Source organism: Portunus trituberculatus, chromosome 44, assembly GCF_017591435.1.
Source record: "Portunus trituberculatus isolate SZX2019 chromosome 44, ASM1759143v1, whole genome shotgun sequence".
NCBI lineage: Eukaryota > Metazoa > Arthropoda > Malacostraca > Decapoda > Portunidae > Portunus > Portunus trituberculatus.
Genome location: NC_059298.1, coordinates 28,087,734 through 28,106,056, shown reverse-complemented (window position 1 = coordinate 28,106,056; position 18,323 = coordinate 28,087,734). Strand labels below are relative to the sequence as shown.

Below are 18,323 nucleotides of genomic sequence, written 5' to 3'. Positions count from 1 at the left end.
AAAGGAGACACACCCAAATATCTCCACCCGGCCGGGGAATCGAACCCCGGGCCTCTGGCTTGTGAAGCCAGCGCTCTAACCACTGAATGTGTGTGTGTGTGTTTCTATTTACCTATTTAACTATCGTTGGTATATCACCTCAACATGTAAGATGAACACCGTGCTTGTATGTCTAATAGTGACAATAACAGGTATTAAGACTTAAGCTAACTAAAAGATTAATTACATTAAAGTTATTTTAATTAGAATTATGATTTGATGAGAATAATGATAGCCAGAAGGGAAATAAACATCAGGAACAAACACAAAATAAAACAGTACTTGTATAAAAATGAATAATTTTATTGATACAAAATGAAACAATATTTGTTACTGATAACTAGGTAGATAAGCTATGATAGGTAAAATAATAGTTAAAATAAATACAGAGATAACAAGAAAAAAATAACTAAAAATCACTCGTATATAAATTAAATATATCACTGACATAAACCAAATGATGCCACCGGTACTGGTAAAAATAACAGAAAAAAATATCAAACTTCATATCGATAATCAAAAGGAGACAAAGTAACATGCAGGAATAAGCACATCGTAAAAGCACCCGTGCATATATGTATATATGTACAGATAAAACAAACCATTTTATTGTATGAATCGTAACATACTCGTAGGTAAACAGGAGGTGAAAGGTGTGGTCCCACCTGAGCCCTTCCCACCACACACAGTTAAACCTTCATTACCACACTAAACTTGGACCACCTGGCTTGGCTGTCCAGTGCGGCTTTCATTTTTTTGTGTCAAGGTGAGTGCGTTGGTCAGCAAGGACTGAGTGTGAGCGGGGAAAAAAAAAATCTCAACGTGCCACCACTGACCCACCTATCCAACTAGCGGCAGAGTGAGCAGTGGTTCAGCGGCTATCAGCGGAGATATCTATTGCCAGCATCGTCTCGGGTTGACCAAGGAAGAGAGAGGGAAAGGGAAATAATGATGTGTGTGAATGTGTATGTATGAAGAGAAGTGAAGGTGGTAGTGGTCGTGCAGGAATACTCGTTAGAGAAGTGTAAATAAATGTAGTGATACTTGTAGTAGTAGTAGTAGTACTAGTAAAAGTAATAGTAGTAGTAGTAGTAAAAGTAATAGTAATAGTAGTAAAAGCAGTAGTAGTAGTAGTAGTAGTAGTAGTAGTAGTAGTAGTAGTAGTAGTAGTAGTAGTAGTAGTAGTAGTAGTAGTAGTAGTAAAGCAGTAGTAGTAGTAGTAGCAGTAGTAGTAGTAGTAAAAGCAGCAGCAGCAGTAGTAGTAGTAGTAGTAGTAGTAGTAGTAGTAGCAGCAGCAGCAGTAGTAGTAGTAGTAGTAGTAGTAGTAGTAGTAGTAGTAGTAGTAGTAGCAGTAGTAAAAGCAGTAGTAATAGTAATAGTACGTAGTAGTAGTAGTAGTAGTAGTAGTAGTAGTAGTAGTAGTAGTAGTAGTAGTAGTAGTAGTAGTAGTAGTAGTAGTAGTGGTGTTAGTAGTATGTGATATTAGTGATGTTTGTTCTTGTGGTGGTAATGGTTTATTTTTTGCAGAATTGTAGTTCGTTAATTGTAGTGTAAGTGATAGTCAGAAGTGTTGTTGTCGATTTTTATTCATTTTTGTTATTGGGATTATTATTGATATTACTGTTATTATTCATATTGTTGTTATTGATGGTATATTGGTATTATCATTATAATCATGTATTATTATTATTATTGTTTTTATTGTTATTACTATTATTATTATTATTATTATTATTATTATTATTATTATTATTATTATTATTATTATCATTATAATTATTATTATTATTAATTATTATTATTGCTATTATTATTATTATCATTATTATTATTATTATTATTATTATTATTATTATTATTATTATTATTATTATTATTATTATTATTATTATTATTATTATTATTATTTCTATTATTATTATGTAGTAGTAATAGTAGAAGTAATATAGTGGCATCATATACGAGGTGTCATTTCAATAACACTAACTAATAATAGTGCAGATGATGAATGATCTTTGTCGTTGCTGTGATCAGAACACAATAAGAACAAAGGAAAATTAGGGAATGTGCAAATAAACCATCAGATCCACACGTGGGAGTCCCTATATGAACTACACTTACCTATTTTCACTTATCATAATCCATCCATAAATATGTGTAACATTGTAAGTCATAAGTATCTGATTACTGAGTGTACTTGTGTGGTGGTGGTTGTGGTGGTGCTGGTTGTCCTCTTGATGAACAATACGAATCCTTTTAAGGCGAACCTCTTCACCACCACCAGAGTGTGCAGCGGCCTAGATGAGCTGGTAAAGCATCTTCATCCTACCCAAGAGAGGCTCTATGACTCGCTCTACTCCCTTCTTATTACGAGGTGCTCTGGAAAGTGAGCACTCGGTCTATTGCAACCTTAAGCGTAGTGGATGTCCCTTTCGTGTTCTTATTTTGAAATGTTTTTGTAAGAAGTATTCATCAAACATATCTGATCTCTTGGAAGCAGGTATGTGATGTTTTCTCGGTTTGCGTTCATCAAATATGTAAACAATACGCGTAGACTTTATCTCAGTCACTAATCTGTCCCACACGTCAGTAATGAAAACTCTTTATTTGCAGCTTTGGTATCTAAATAATACAAGTACAAGCACATATTATGTCAATGTCATTTTCAATGTCTATGTTTCATAATCCTATATTAGAGCGACAAAACCAGCATGAAAAACCATCTTGCTCAGCATGGCAGTCACACGGCGAAAATTTCTATGATCCTTCATAGCACCTGAAGTGTATTACGGCACAGTACTTAACTTAACGTCTAAATGAAACGTACTTCTGATGCAAATAGCTTTGAACAAAATCTGGGAGACGACGGTGTGTTAGTAGGCGAGACGACGATGTGTTTATAGGCTGAGTGTCACTTATAATGAATATTCGCTTTTTGCTGCTTCTTATAATTATGTTCTTATGAATGCAATAATTATATATGTACATGTAAGGACTGTCTGCTTAGATCTCTTCAATTCAGCGATTTCTTAGGTGAATGAACACTGAGCCTGGCACACTGAGCAACACAACAGGCTCACCGTCAAATCCCCTTCTTACATCTGTATCTTTAATAATGTTAGAGATGGCTGTTTACATTCCTCACCTTTTTTTAATATGGCCGTGTGGCCTTGGCATGGTAGAGGGGGAATTACCTTGAGGTTGATGGACGAGCGAGTGCCGCCCATATATCACTTAAGGGAGGCTGTTCATACGGTCTACAGGCATTAAAATTACTTTTCTTTACGTGCCTAGCATTTGATACTTCTTTGAAAACGTGGGATATTTTACTGAATGTTTGAATGGTCGTCAAGCCATTCATTAGTTTAACATGAATGTGGATGTCTTCGATACCTATCTTTTGCCATATTATGATAGGTCTTCTGCCCTCCACGACACGTGTAAGAACATCTTGACAATGGTGGAGAAGTAGAATATATTAGATATATAGATAAAGCAATAGTTTTTAGGAAAATGTTTGTCGTCTTGGAATAGCAAGACTAATCTTTTCTTTGATTATAAACTTAAATGTTACAAGGTTCTTTCTATATATAAAGAACAAACAATATATACAAGGCAAGTCAATAGAGTATGGTAAAGCAAAACAGTGTGTGATGTGAACCTTGTGTGTTTAATAGATTAAAGCAGTACGGCCCTTTGATCTCGTTATGATCTTAATCTTGGGAGAAAAATATAAAAGCGGTGAGGAAGGAATCTGTACCTGAAATTCACTTTTTTATATTGGATGTGTGCTTGATGAAAATTACAGAAATTAGATAAATATCTGTTCATTAGTTTTTAATAATTCATCAAGCTTTTCATACAGAAATACCTGCCATGGTGAAGTAACTCGATAAACCGTTGCTACACAATATTCCTATAGATCATCGACATCTTTCGTTTTTTTTAATTTTTTTATGAACATTAGAATTATATAAAAAAAATTAGAAATCTGAGTTAATGTTGAGGATGGAGTTTGACAAAAAAAACCATCGGCGACGGTCAAGGTAAAGGCCGAAAGTAGCCACAGGATAAAGGGACGCTCTATATAAGACCATGTAAGGAGGACTGGTCGACACTCGCTCACCACCCAACCCTCCATCATGAAACTAGTGAGTCATTATTGGTCTTTGCCACCAACACTTAAAAGTACATATTAATGTTGAACGAGTATGGTGGTAAAGGAAGCCCTGACAGTTACACAACATCATAAATATCCTCCGTCTCCACATAGGTGATCATCGCTGTCCTGGCCGCCGCGGCCGTCGCCGCTCCCCAGTACAGCTACAGCGCCCCATCTGAAGAATCCAGCGAGGAGGTGGAGGTGCAGTACAGCTACAGCGCTCCGCTCGAAGACTCCAGCGAGGAGGTCATCGAGATAATCCCCATCGTGAGGGACGACCGCGTCCACGAGGATGACGGGGCTTACACACTGGACGTGGAGACTGGCAACGGCATCGTCCTCAGCCAGTCCGGCTCTCCAAATGGTCCCGATGACTCTGTTGTCAAGTCTGGACACTACTCGTAAGTACCTGTTGCCTCACACACCAGCGGCGGGGCGCCACCTCGCCTTTCTGGATTGTACAGACCTAACTATCAATAATTCCACAGCTACACCGCCCCTGACGGCACTTTCGTCGAAGTCAAATTCGTCGCAGACGAGAACGGCTTCCAGCCCCAGTCTGACCTGCTGCCCGTTGCCCCCGCCTTCCCCCACCCCATTCCTGACTTTGTGCTGGAACAAATCGCCTTCGCCGAGGCGGAGGACGCCGCCCGCGCCCGCGCTGAGCTCGAAGCCCAAGACTCCGAGGAGGAGCCCGCTGCCCCCTCCACCTCGTATGGAAGTCCTCAGTAGAATGTAAGCTGGTGCAACAACTAATTTATTGTGTATGGATGACAATAAACTGTAAACCATCCACACCACTCCATTATACTGGCCTTATTTAAAAAAAATCCAGCCGGTCCATATCATGCATTGTGATCCTCGACCGTAAAACATGATAATAAATTGTTGGTGATGCCAGCGTTGCAACACAAGTACAGGTCTTTGAGATGGGATTCCAGGGTGTGATAAGAAGGAAAGGGACACGTGGCACATAATAAATAGCAGCAGCAGGGAAATAAGGCAGCCAAATTGGAAGTCGCCGAGCAGAGAACGAAACATAGTTTTATCTCATTATATAATGGTGAAGTTGTTAGTCCTGAGCAGCCTTTAAACATTGCTTGTCACTCGACTACACAGAAACACATCGCGGAACAACTCGTGGATCGCTGTGTCACTCATGAGACATGAAAGCATTAGAGTGAGAGGAAATTTCAGTCCGTTCTCTTTGTACGACAATACATGAAAGGATTTCTAAATAAATGCACCGTGATAGATAGATAGATTGAAGTTGTTTGTTTGGTGTAAAATACCAATATAAAATTCAAACTTTAACAGAAACATTACATTTTAATCCTAAACCAGCCACGTTGCCGGGATTCCAATGTTAGGTCTACTTTGAGTTGAGGAGGAGACGCTGCAGAGCCTAAACTTGCGGATACTCTTTGTTCTGCTTGTCTTGACTTATGGTCGTGTTGTTCCTGAGAGAGGATGAGAGTGAGAGAGAGAGAGAGAGAGAGAGAGAGAGAGAGAGAGAGAGAGAGAGAGAGAGAGAGAGAGAGAGAGAGAGAGAGCAAAGAAAAACAAAGACCTTGAAAATAAAGGCAAATAAATGTGTTGGTTTGGTGGTCAGGTGAGCTATTTGGTTGTGTTTTGCCGCTGCGCTGCTGGTCAGATTTCCAAGATAGTTGTATTCACACCAAGTATCAATTGCCATGTCATTACTATTCTAGCAGGCATCACCACTGAAAATGGAAAAATAACACATTTATTTCTATCTTATTCTTTGTCTAAAATAAGACCTATTCTTTCCTCACCATGGCGCACAGCACCCTGCGTGGCGGCACAAGGTCTAGGAAGACTAGCATATCATGGGACGGCTGGACTTCATGTCAGGAACAAGGCGACATTGGTCGGCAGTTGGCAGGAACGAAAAGATTAAAAGAGCGAAGCATCATTTTTGTCATTATTTTTTTCTTATAATGAAAATTTACAAAAATACATTTAGTTTAAAGTTAATAGAATTACGAATGGAATATAACTTAAGCATAATTTTTATAATTAAAGTTCATATGTATATTTACATGCATAACCCGAAGCTTATTCGGAATTCCTTATGCCACTAGATACGCACGTGATGCAAACAACGCTACTATTCCAGGACATCACACCTCCAGAAATACCAATGCATTTATTACAGTGGGGTGTTACAATGCCAGTACATCAATATGATACCTTAAGAAAATTGAGCACTTCCATCGTCTATTAATAAACTAATTGTTCTATATATGGAAAGCTTAACCAAATGTAAAAGTGATAAATGCTAACATTTGATTAACTAACAACTAATTTTAAAGAAAAAAAAAAAGAAAAAAGCAGCATTGGAGACACAGTTGCCTTGGATATCCTCTTGTGGATCCATTAAGGGACAGAAAATGAGCAGAACTTTTTGTTGTATGGTAGTCACTGTGCCCCTCCCCATCTCACTGGTGGTGCTGTTACTCTCCTCACGTGGCGGAGACCGTTTATTGCTTCCTCTCGCAAATGATAAATTCTTAATTTCTTTGTTTTATGCGGCTTTGAAAATAATCAAGTATGCGTACTATTCTTCCGTTATGTAAAGCTGATATCCTTGCTCAAACACCGTCATAGCCTATGACGTCGGTCATAGCCGGCAAACTGGTACATTTTAAACATAAGTTCGTTTATGATAAGCTATAACCTTATGACGTCGCCCATAAGTGCTATGACAGGGTTCACCCTATTTCTAGCTCCACCTCTGACTAGTATCAATATTATGATAACATAGCTGTATATACCATAACACGACCACACTGTCTTTTTATAAACTTAACAAAAATATTAGTAACGATGAGTAAATAATGTCTTTCTTTGATGCAACAAACTATGCTATCATAAATAACTGATAAGACTGGTGTGATCAGTTTTCCCAAACTGCACCAAACCTTGCTTCGCGTGGGCTGCATGTGTCAGGCTGTCGGCTTCTCCTATAATCATGTTTCTTTTGTTTGATTTGATGTCAAAACAATTCAAATCTAAGGAAATTATTAAAAGAACTTATACTTTCAATCTATTTATTTAAAGTTGACAAATTAAGTGTGCGTTAGCCACACACGTATGCATGTAGAATACCGCCACTGTATTCCTGCTAACTCATTTGATAGCTCACCGCTAAAGGTCATTGGTAGATGAATAGTTTACGAGTACCCAAGTTGAAATTGGTTTAGTGACATCAACGATCCATTCTGGCTGTGCTCTGAGATAAAGATAACCAACTGTTTTTATACGTTCACTTCATCCATTCACTCAAAAGTATATTTAAGGTCAATCCGAGTCTTCATAAGAAAAATGACCGTCATTTACATATTTATCATCATCTCGATAGTGAGTTTCATCACTTGAGTGGATTGTGAATGCAGCGTTTGACTTCTTAAGTGTTCACCATATAGTTATTGTTCTTGTTCAGGTTCTTCATTAGTAGAATAAATTCTACTTTAATTGAAAAAATGCAAACACAATTAAGCTTAAGTATGCATATGTATAACTGAAAATATTTCTGAACAAGTCTTGTACATCTAAATCCTATAACGTGTATCGCAGAACACTGTTTAAAGAAAGGCGGGAAGAAATACATGATTACGAGTACATGAAACAAGGATAAAAGTGGCCACATATCATGTATGTTGTGTCTATTCCTATTTTCATATCATGTTGCTAATATAAAGAGAAAATAAAGGAATAGTTTATATGCGTTACAGTTCTTTATTGTCATCCATACACAATAAATTAGTTGTCTCACCACATTACATTCTACTGAGGACTTCCATACGAGGTGGAGGGGGCAGCGGGCTCCTCTTCAGAGTCCTCGGCTTCCAGCTCAGCGCGGGCGCGGGCGGCGTCCTCTGCCTCGGCGAAGGCGATTTGTTCCAGCACAAAGTCAGGAATGGGGTGGGGGAAGGCGGGGGCAACGGGCAGCAGGTCAGACTGGGGCTGGAAGCCGTTCTCGTCTGCGACGAATTTGACTTCGACGAAAGTGCCGTCAGGGGCGGTGTAGCTGTGGAATTATTGATAGTTAGGTCTGTACAATCCAGCAAGGCGAGGTGGCGTCCCGCCGCTGGTGTGTGAGGCAACAGGTACTTACGAGTAGTGTCCAGACTTGACAACAGAGTCATCGGGACCATTTGGAGAGCCGGACTGGCTGAGGACGATGCCGTTGCCAGTCTCCACGTCCAGTGTGTAAGCCCCGTCATCCTCGTGGACGCGGTCGTCCCTTACGATGGGGATCACCTCGATGACCTCCTCGCTGGAGTCTTCGGGGGAAGGAGCGCTATAGCTGTACTGCACCTCCACCTCCTCGCTGGATTCTTCAGATGGGGCGCTGTAGCTGTACTGGGGGGCTGCGACGGCCGCGGCGGCCAGGACAGCGATGATCACCTATAAGCATTTGAGCAACAATTATAGCTGATTATTTACGTTTTCTTGTTTTTAATCTCTTTTGCCACAGATCAAATCTACAAGTAGATAAGTTTTTATATGTCAGTGACTGCTCACAAGTTTCATTGTAAGGGTGGTGCGGGCGGCAGTGTTGACGAGAGTCCTCTTCTGCTCTTATATAGTACTGTATGTGATGATCATACCCCCTTGACCTTGAAGTTCTTGTTTTTTTCAGGTGGCCACTCTCCCGGATTTCCCTTCACCATGATGGCGGTGAACGATACTAGGGTGACCACTGTTACAATTTTAGTGACATTTTTCAATTCAATAAGTTTCCGACAAATCCTCGTTAATAATGAGCATGTGTGATGTATTATAAGTATTAGAAGTAAAACTAAAGCGATCACTAACTAGTACGATGCTTACCACCACAAAATACAATGTTTTATTGGTGGATGGGTGAGAGGGTAAAAGGAAGGCTCGGTGAGGGTGAAGGCCAAGGTGAAGGAAGGCGCCTGAAGGTAGAGGGTGCGGTGCCAGACCTATATAAGTCTTAATAACAGTTTCTCAGCATCATTGTGCCAACGTCGCACCATCATGAAGACAGTGAGCATCAGCATGTTTACGTTATGTTGACAGATTTTGTTAAATCAGAGATTTGACTGGTTTCTCACCAAATATAATTACTAAATATTGTTCACGAACTCGTCCAGGTGATCCTTGCCGTCGTGGCCGCTGTGGCTTTCGCCGCCCCCCAGTACAGCTACAGCGCTCCGCCCGAAGACTCCAGCGAGGAGGTCATCGAGGTGATCCCCATCGTGAGGGACGACCGCGTCCATGAGGATGACGGGGCTTACACACTGGACGTGGAAACTGGCAACGGCATCGTCCTCAGTCAGTCCGGCTCTCCAAATGGTCCCGATGACTCTGTTGTCAAGTCTGGACACTACTCGTAAGTACCTGGCGCCACCTCACCTTACTGTAACACACACACACACACACACACACACACACACACACACACACACACACACACACACTCTCTCTCTCTCTCTCTCTCTCTCTCTCTCTCTCTCTCTCTCTCTCTCTCTCTCTCTCTCTCTCTCTCTCTCTCTCTCTCTCTCTCTCTCTCGTGACAGTTACAAACACATCCAGACATGGAAACAAATAACGGGACAGGATTTATGGCCTTTAGATCCTGCCGAGAATGAAGGTCAGTTTTCCTTGGCTTGCATCTCCTACCTTCCAATTGCAAGATGAATGAAGGCAACGCCAACTGAGTAAATGCACCCAATTTGTTACCGTCTTCCCGCGATTGAAGCATGGAACTCCCCCATTATTAATGAAACTTTACATATACCTGCATCAGGACGCTAACTGTCGATAATTCCGCAGCTACAGCGCCCCTGACGGCACTTTCGTCGAAGTCAAGTTCGTCGCCGACGAGAACGGCTTCCAGCCCCAGTCTGACCTGCTGCCTGTGGCCCCCGCCTTCCCCCACCCCATTCCTGACTTTGTGCTGGAGCAAATTGCCTTCGCCGAGGCAGAGGACGCAGCCCGCGCCCGCGCTGAGCTTGAAGCCAAGGACTCTGAGGAGGAGCCCGCTGCCCCCTCCACCTCGTATGGAAGTCCTCAGTAGAATGTAGTGTGGTGAGACAAATAACTTATTGTGTATGGATGAAAATAAAAGAACTGCCATATATGCAATTTCTTTTCGTCAGAAATTGTTCCTCAAAGTTTCTCCACTTTTACTGCATTCATATATCTTCACCACTTTGACTACATCTATATATTTAGTTGACTAGATTTCAGAGCTAAGTTGTTACTAGTTGAAATTTCGAGAAAAAAAAAAACTAATGTTGCCCAGAAATTAATATAAAACTGTTTTAATACAATATTTTTTTCTTATCTACTTTCTTTTTTTCTTATCTTTCAACAAGGACCATAGATGCCATATTGCACATCGGTCAGAGGAAGTGTTCTGTTTCCCCTAAATTGATAACTTGCTATTCTCACAATTTTGTTTAAATAACAGAGGAGCTGAAAATGTATTTTGCTGATAGGTCCCCTCTCGTGATTCTCTCTCTCTCTCTCTCTCTCTCTCTCTCTCTCTCTCTCTCTCTCTCTCTCTCTCTCTCTCTCCGTGGCCCGTATGATCGAAGGAACGCCTGTAATAGTGTGATAGTGCCAAAGGAAGTGTTCTAAGGTGTTCTGGTGTTGCTAGCCTGCTAGCCATTACATGTCAGCGTTCAGGACGCCGTAGAAATACACAATATATATCTACAAGTTTTCTTTGGTTGCAAGAAATAATATAATTTTTAAAGATCTGATAATTTAATAGTCATCATAAGAAATAAATTATAAGTTACACTCATCATATGATGTCAATTACTAAGGAGCGCGGTAGGAGGAGGAGGGAGGGGCATAACCGTACTCCTCGGAGGAGTCGAAGTCACCGCGGGCGCGGGCTTCGTCCTCACGGGCAGCCTTGGCGATCTGCTCCAGCACGAAGTCAGGGATGGGGTGGGGGAAGGCGGGTGCCACGGGCAGCACGTCAGACTGGGCCTGGTAGCCGTTCTCGTCTGCGACGAACTTCACTACGATGGGGGTGCCGTCAGGGGCGGTGTAGCTGCAAGGGAAAGTTGATTTCCGGTGAATGATGAATTATCATTCTCTCATGTCAAGTTGTGACCAAATCTAGAATTCCGTGTTTGTGATACTCACGAGTACTGTCCAGACTTAACGACGGAGCCCTTGGGGCCAGCTGGGACCCCAGACTGAGCCAGGACGATGCCGTTGCCAGTCTCCACCTCTACGTTGTAGGTTCCGTCATCCTCGTGGACGCGCTCGTCCTTCAGAATGGGGACATGTACTCTTTCCTCGCTGGAGTCCCTGGAGGGGGCGCTGTAGCTGTACTGGGGGGCAGCGAGGGCCACAGCGGCAACGGCGGCGAGGATGACCTGTAGATATCAAACTTAACATTAGTACTGTGTGTGTGTGTGTGTGTGTGTGTGTGTGCGCGCGCGTGAATTCGCCACGGTGGTCTGGTCTGGACACCGAACCAGCCTTTCCCCTATTGAAAGAACTCAGAGCTCATACTGACCAATCTTCGGGTTGGACTGAGACCACATCACACACCGGGAAAGTGAGGCCAGAATCCCTCGAGTTACATCCCGTACCTATTTACTGCTAGGTGAACAGGGGCTGCACATAAAGAGGCTTGCTCATTTGCCTTGTCGCGTGTGCGAACCACTATACTATGGAATGTGTGTGTGTGTGTGTGTGTGTGTGTGTGTGTGTTTCACTGTTTGGTCTGCTGCAGTCTATGACGAGACAGCCAGACGTTACCCTACGGAACGAGCTCAGAGCTCATTATTTCCGATCTTCGGATAGGCCTGAGACCAGGCACACACCACACACCGGGACAACAAGGTCACAACTCCTCGATTTACATCCCGTACCTACTCACTGCTAGGTGAACAGGGGCTACACGTGAAAGGAGACACACCCAAATATCTCCACCCGGCCGGGGAATCGAACCCCGGTCTTCTGGCTTGTGAAGCCAGCGCTCTAACCACTGTGTGTGTGTGTGTGTGTGTGTGTGTGTGTAATTCATCACCACCACGGTCGCCTGTTGGTCACCCAGCCAGTCTTCCCCATTACGGAACGAGCTCAGAGCTCATAGACCGATCTTCGAGTAGGACTGAGACCACAACACACTCCACACACCGGGAAAGTGAGGCCACAACCCTCGAGTTACATCCCGTACTTATTTACTGCTAGGTGAACAGGGGTTACACATTAAGAGGCTTGCTCATTTGCCTCGCCGCGCCTGGACTCGAACCCGGCCCTCTCGATTGTTAGTCGAGCATGTGTGTGTGTGTGTGTGTGTGTGTGATGCTCTTAGCACTCACAAGCTTCATGTTGAGGTGGCTTAGTTATAACTGTTGAATAGAAATCTGTGACTGGTCTTATATAGCCACTCGAGCTCTTCCTCAGGGTCACAGACTCCATGCTGCCACGCCGTCAGGAGACACGCACTGCACGTCCACTGTAACTGTTATTGGCATTAAGTTGCTCTCTTTTTTCCGGCAGGTCATAGTCATATTATTGATTTGCTTAAAATTCCTGTTTATAATGTCTCTTCCATTGATTTGAGTTTGTGATTGACATAATGTATTCTAGTTAGGAAATGTTCACCATTAATAATATGAATTATATGAAAAAAGTAATAATTCCTTGCCCCGACGTACACTTCAATCAAAGAAGAAGTGGGTGAAGGCAAAGCGGCCAAGGTAAAGGTCGGTAAGAGCTGGGGGGCGGGAGAGTGGCGCTATATAAGCCACGCCAACCATTCTTCAGCATCAGTGTTCTGTCACTATCCTCATCATGAAAATTGTGAGTAATTGTTCGAAGATTAACAGACTGCTCGTTTCACGCGACATGCTGCATGCTGGAAAACAAAAAGCTTACAGTCTTGTTCCGTGATTTTTTTGTAGATCATCCTCGCCGCCGTTGCCGCTGTGGCCCTCGCTGCCCCCCAGTACAGCTACAGCGCCCCCTCCAGGGACTCCAGCGAGGAAAGAGTACATGTCCCCATTCTGAAGGACGAGCGCGTCCACGAGGATGACGGAACCTACAACGTAGAGGTGGAGACTGGCAACGGCATCGTCCTGGCTCAGTCTGGGGTCCCAGCTGGCCCCAAGGGCTCCGTCGTTAAGTCTGGACAGTACTCGTGAGTATCACAAACACGGAATTCTAGATTTGGTCACAACTTGACATGAGAGAATGATAATTCATCATTCACCGGAAATCAACTTTCCCTTGCAGCTACACCGCCCCTGACGGCACCCCCATCGTAGTGAAGTTCGTCGCAGACGAGAACGGCTACCAGGCCCAGTCTGACGTGCTGCCCGTGGCACCCGCCTTCCCCCACCCCATCCCTGACTTCGTGCTGGAGCAGATCGCCAAGGCTGCCCGTGAGGACGAAGCCCGCGCCCGCGGTGACTTTGACTCCTCCGAGGAGTACGGTTATGCCCCTCCCTCCTCCTCCTACCGCGCTCCTCAGTAACCGATGCCATATGCTATGTTTAGTATTTATTTTGAATAAATTATATTCATTATAACATGAAGTCTTTGAATTTATATATATATATATATATATATATATATATATATATATATATATATATATATATATATATATATATATATATATATATATATATATATATATATATATATATATATATATATATATATATATATATATATATATATATATATATATATATATATATATATATATATATATATATATATGAATATATGGGAGAGAGAGATGCATATTTTTGCAGTCATGCATACCCAGATTGAGGTTATCCGTGGCCCAGACGTCTACGCCATCTCATCCAATGTATAATTGTTCTGTTGGTCTGGCGACATTATCAGTGACATCTTGGCGTGGGTTGATTAAAGTCTCGCAATTTGACGCATGATCGGAAAAAAAAAACTTGCTTGGGAGGTTGTCCTCGACCCACCACTGATGTCAAGGGACACTGCTGACCTTCCTAGCCACCCTGCCACGCCCCAGGCTGGTGTGAACCTTTATTTGCTCCTCCAGAAGTGCTCCTTCACAGTTATTCATCACTTGGGAGGACTCTGCAAAACTTAGAGATCATCAACATTGTGTCGTGTACTCGCTGCACTCGCTGAATGGAAGCATGTTTCCTAAATATAAGCACAAGAATGTCCGTGATGAGCTAGTCACTATAGATAACAGTGATGCGTGCCTTCTTCAAACCACCGATAAGGACGAAGGACATAATCAGTCCTGGTCCTCTCACGTAAAACAGATGCACCTATTACCGCTATTCATTACCCGAAATAATTGTTTATCATTAGTAAGTACATGATAATTGCTCGGGCTTTGGTGCAACTGTTGGAGGACAAATTTTGATGTGTGCAATTCATAATGTGAACTTTAGCTCTGTTGACCAGTACTGTACTCCTATATTGTGATTGTAATGGAAATACTAAGTTGTAATTGCGCATATCAGTCTTCACTTGAGATTACGTATCTAACTATGTCTGTGTGTTATATGTTTATCACTATACGGTTGTTGTGTTTATTGCTGATACACTGTACTTGTTGCGAGCATATGGTGTGGTATTGATAAATGGCTCGGGACGTAGGCGCGCATGTCAGTCGTCATTTTTTTCCCCTTGACTTGCAGAATGGTCACTACCTGATCACTGGCCCCGCATTTTGTCCCTGCTTCTGTCTATCCAATCACGGACTCTTTACATGTATAACTGACTACAGTGAATTGTTCTGGATTGTTCTGAATTCTGAGTATCGCAAATATTTTCTGTATTTAATAGATTTTTCTACCGGTCATATTTGTCACTAGAAGGTTCACTAAGTAATTACCAATGCGTGGAGTTTTCTTCATGGGAAGTATGATGTTGAGACCGGTTGTGTATGACGAGTGCAATATTCTACTTCCTAGTTGATGACAGCTGGGATCATCCATGGGCGGTAGATTATGATTTTCGTGTACTACAATATGTTGACTGTGAAAGCTTTCCTACATTGAATACTAAGACTAAAGGATTCTGTATACGGCGGGTCGTTCTATCCTCTTGGACGAGACAAATGACCTTCACCTTTCACGGGAAGCTGCAAGGGTCATGGTTACTGTTTCACCGGTTAACTGCAGGTCTTTACCAAGACAGAGGTCCGTTTTTTTGCACTGCGATAAAAACTATAGAGGCCGGTGATGAAAGAGGCATCCCAGACGCTCCCCTGTCCGATGCCAGCCCTCCCTCACCACGAGACTCGTGGACGCTGCGCATCGGACACAAAACAGTGCACAGAGGAAGAATGTGTGCGTGCCTTTCTTCTTGGTAGCTTGAAGCAACACGCTCTTTTACTGGAATACTTATTGAATTAATCAATGAATGAAAAACACTTGTCTTGACTTATTGTGTGTAGTTTTCGTTACTAAATATATATATATATATATATATATATATATATATATATATATATATATATATATATATATATATATATATATATATATATATATATATATATATATATATATATATATATATATATATATATATATATATATATATATATATATATATATATATATATATATATATATATATATATATATATATACATATATATGCAGATATGACAGTCTAATTACGTGTGGATTATTTTTACACGATTTTTACTAACATGACCATCGAAAATCCTTTTCAAGTCATCTGTAATTAAGCACCATCTTTTAATGTGCGTCATTCACATACGGTCGTCTGCTGCTCACTTAACCAGTCGTCTTAGGGAAAAACTCAAACCTCTTACAGATGATCTTCAAGAAAGACTAAGACCACTCACTCTGCACACCGGGGCAGCTAAGCTACAACCCCTCACCTTACATCTCGTACATGCTTGTTGCTAAACAAGGGTTACACATTAAGACGCTCACCCATTTACCTAGGATTCGAACCCGGGCCTTCTCAGTTGTGAGCCTAGTGTGTTAACCACTATATTACGCGATGTTTGTGTGTGTGTGTGTGTGTGTGTGTGTGTGTGTGTGCTAGCGTGCGAGAGAAACATTTGAATCATTTGAAACATTTATTCATCACTAGTTCTTTTAGAAATATATAATGTACTGTACATCTTATAATATGCATTGTGCAAACTAGCTAGCCTATTTTAAGCAAAGCTTTTCAGGCAGAGAGAGAGAAAGAGAGAGAGAGAGAGAGAGAGAGAGAGAGAGAGAGAGAGAGAGAGAGAGAGAGAGAGAGAGAGAGAGAGAGAGAGAGAGAGAGAGAGAGAGAGAGAGAGAGAGAGAGAGAGAGAGAGAGAGAGAGAGAGAGAGAGAGAGAGAGAGAGAGAGAGAAGAAAGGAATGTTGCGGCACCGCAGGCCTCGGGAAAAGCGTGATCGGAGCAGGTGAGACAGCCCACCGCAGCACAAAGCCGTGACACGAGCGACACACAAACTCTCAGCTGTGGCGCGCGACGTGACGGTCCCCCAGCTGAAGTAATTTGGCCTTGACTCCCCCAGTGCCCCTGATCACTTGCCTTTCACTCTCATTTAATTTCTTTAATTTTCGTCACTAATGAAAAAAATGTGAACAACTAATCTCTTGAATTTCCTCAGATGAAATTAATTCATGATAAATCAACTGATTTACTAAAACTTATACCGACATATGGTCTTTCATTTTGAAAAAGTACTTTCAGAACAGCCTCTCAAGTACCATTAGAACAGGTGTCATGAGCATACTTGTGTCTAGTAGAGGGTGTCTGACGCCTTCCAGCAATGTGGCGCGTAGTCGAAGGTGTGTGCGCTGAGGAAGTGATACATGAAGTCATCCCGGTGAAAGGATACAAACTGGTAAGAACAGGGCAATGGGCGACACCCCGGGGAAGGGTGTGGCTCGCCTCTGACTGGCCTGTGTCATGCGTGCCATGTTCAAATTTAGGAGTAAACTATACCCGTAGAGTGTTGTCAGTCCCCTCCTCACTAAATTGCCGTTTGTCCAGTTCTTTGCAGAAGACTCTGCAGGCACAGCAACTGATACCGCTACAAATGCCAACATTACTTGAATAGTTTTCTTCATGTATCTGCATCTGTGAGTGAAGTGCTGGGCGTGTGGTGGCGGTGACAGAAGCAACAGCAAGCGTCAGGTGATGGAAACAATCATACAAAGTACAGTGCCTCTAGCAGCGCTGGTATTTATTTGTCTTTTATCTCCCAAATATTAACGACTTTTCTTCTGTCTGGAACACCATGGGAGAGTGTTACCAGGCTACTGCACTACTACAACAGTTCTTTTCTCGACAAAACATGAGGTATATTACTTAGATGACTTTAGGTCTTTGTGAAGTACATTTATACAGTTGAGTTAATTACGAATTCTTCTAAATATTGACGTAAATGATAACAGTGACACAAACTATATTTTTGTAATATATAATAATTATTGAATAAAGTATCGACAGCGTGAAGGAATTCTAATTACCGGGGAGTTGTTGCAATGAGCAGGAGTTCTTCATGGTTATCAAAGGCATCTATGTGAGCATAACAACCAGTTTACAAATCTTCCTGTGTTGGTAACCTAAAGTAATGCTTTTCCTGTGGGTTCAGAATGATACTTATACAATGTTTAAGAGATCTTGTAAAGTTGTGTATATGTCCTTGCTAAAAGTCTGTTTTCATCAGCTAAAGATGATGCAGTAATGACATGTGCGAGATTCATGATCCAGTGACTTTAACAAGCTACTCATGCACTGTAAAGTAAGCCCAGCGTCATCCTCAGCAAAAAAAAAAAAAAAAAAAAATGCAGACGTGGATTACAGCTTGGATATAGCGACAGTATTTGCTAAATGGATTTGTTTTATCAAAGTAATAATACTTCAATCACTAAGATATGAGAAATAGATTGCCTGTATGTAACAGTGACGCTCCTCGTTAGTGTTAAACTTAGAACACTCTTAGCGATATGGTCAGTATGATCTGGGGTGAGGGTGGGGCAACTCCTGGTCCACGGGCAACAGGGCAGTCAGGCTGGTAGCCGCCCTACATCCCGTGAGAGCGTTTCGCAACAAAGGGCTGTGATGTCATTGCATAAGTAACAGGTTCTGAATAATTTTAGGAG

General features: G+C 41.9%; 4 protein-coding genes and 1 pseudogene across 5 annotated transcripts; 3 read left to right on the top strand and 2 right to left on the bottom strand.

The window, feature by feature from the left end:
- The first annotated feature begins 4,074 nt into the window (after window positions 1-4,074).
- LOC123518776 (cuticle protein AM1199-like) lies at window positions 4,075-6,137 on the top strand. 2 transcript variants are annotated; one of them, XM_045279780.1, is made up of 4 exons: window positions 4,075-4,190; window positions 4,313-4,602; window positions 4,690-4,936; window positions 6,010-6,137. In XM_045279780.1, exons 1-3 carry the CDS (start codon window positions 4,182-4,184, stop codon window positions 4,931-4,933), a joined length of 543 nt encoding a protein of 180 aa, XP_045135715.1. In that variant the 5' UTR covers window positions 4,075-4,181; the 3' UTR covers window positions 4,934-4,936; window positions 6,010-6,137. The 2 variants fall into 2 exon arrangements, with proteins under 2 accessions (XP_045135715.1, XP_045135713.1); XM_045279778.1 differs by lacking the exon at window positions 6,010-6,137 and having other exon boundaries at window positions 4,690-4,996.
- A 1,806-nt stretch (window positions 6,138-7,943) lies between these two features.
- On the bottom strand, window positions 7,944-9,255 carry LOC123518767 (annotated as a pseudogene).
- An 87-nt stretch (window positions 9,256-9,342) lies between these two features.
- On the top strand, window positions 9,343-10,337 carry LOC123518766 (cuticle protein AM1199-like; the record flags this gene model as incomplete). The annotated part of the gene is made up of 2 exons (XM_045279768.1): window positions 9,343-9,587; window positions 10,031-10,337. Coding segments are annotated over 2 exons (489 nt in total), but the record flags the coding sequence as incomplete, so codon positions are not given.
- Window positions 10,338-10,957: 620 nt separating this feature from the next.
- Window positions 10,958-12,569, bottom strand: LOC123518782 (cuticle protein AMP1A-like). The gene is made up of 3 exons (XM_045279785.1): window positions 12,550-12,569; window positions 11,360-11,595; window positions 10,958-11,264 (listed from the first exon to the last, which is right to left on the bottom strand). The coding sequence occupies exons 1-3, from the start codon at window positions 12,556-12,558 to the stop codon at window positions 11,027-11,029; spliced, it is 483 nt and encodes a 160-aa protein (XP_045135720.1). The 5' UTR covers window positions 12,559-12,569; the 3' UTR covers window positions 10,958-11,026.
- A 367-nt stretch (window positions 12,570-12,936) lies between these two features.
- Window positions 12,937-13,723, top strand: LOC123518781 (cuticle protein AMP1A-like). Its single transcript, XM_045279784.1, has 3 exons — window positions 12,937-13,033; window positions 13,135-13,370; window positions 13,466-13,723. Exons 1-3 carry the CDS (start codon window positions 13,025-13,027, stop codon window positions 13,704-13,706), a joined length of 486 nt encoding a protein of 161 aa, XP_045135719.1. The 5' UTR covers window positions 12,937-13,024; the 3' UTR covers window positions 13,707-13,723.
- The last annotated feature ends 4,600 nt before the right edge of the window (window positions 13,724-18,323 follow it).

Excerpts from the sequence above, each read along its gene's own strand:
- LOC123518776 (XM_045279780.1), top strand. Across the intron at positions 4,603-4,689 it reads GTCAAGTCTGGACACTACTC|CTACACCGCCCCTGACGGCA; the intron begins GTAAGTACCTGT and ends ATAATTCCACAG.
- LOC123518782 (XM_045279785.1), bottom strand. Across the intron at positions 11,265-11,359 it reads GTTAAGTCTGGACAGTACTC|CTACACCGCCCCTGACGGCA; the intron begins GTGAGTATCACA and ends TTTCCCTTGCAG.
- LOC123518781 (XM_045279784.1), top strand. Across the intron at positions 13,371-13,465 it reads GTTAAGTCTGGACAGTACTC|CTACACCGCCCCTGACGGCA; the intron begins GTGAGTATCACA and ends TTTCCCTTGCAG.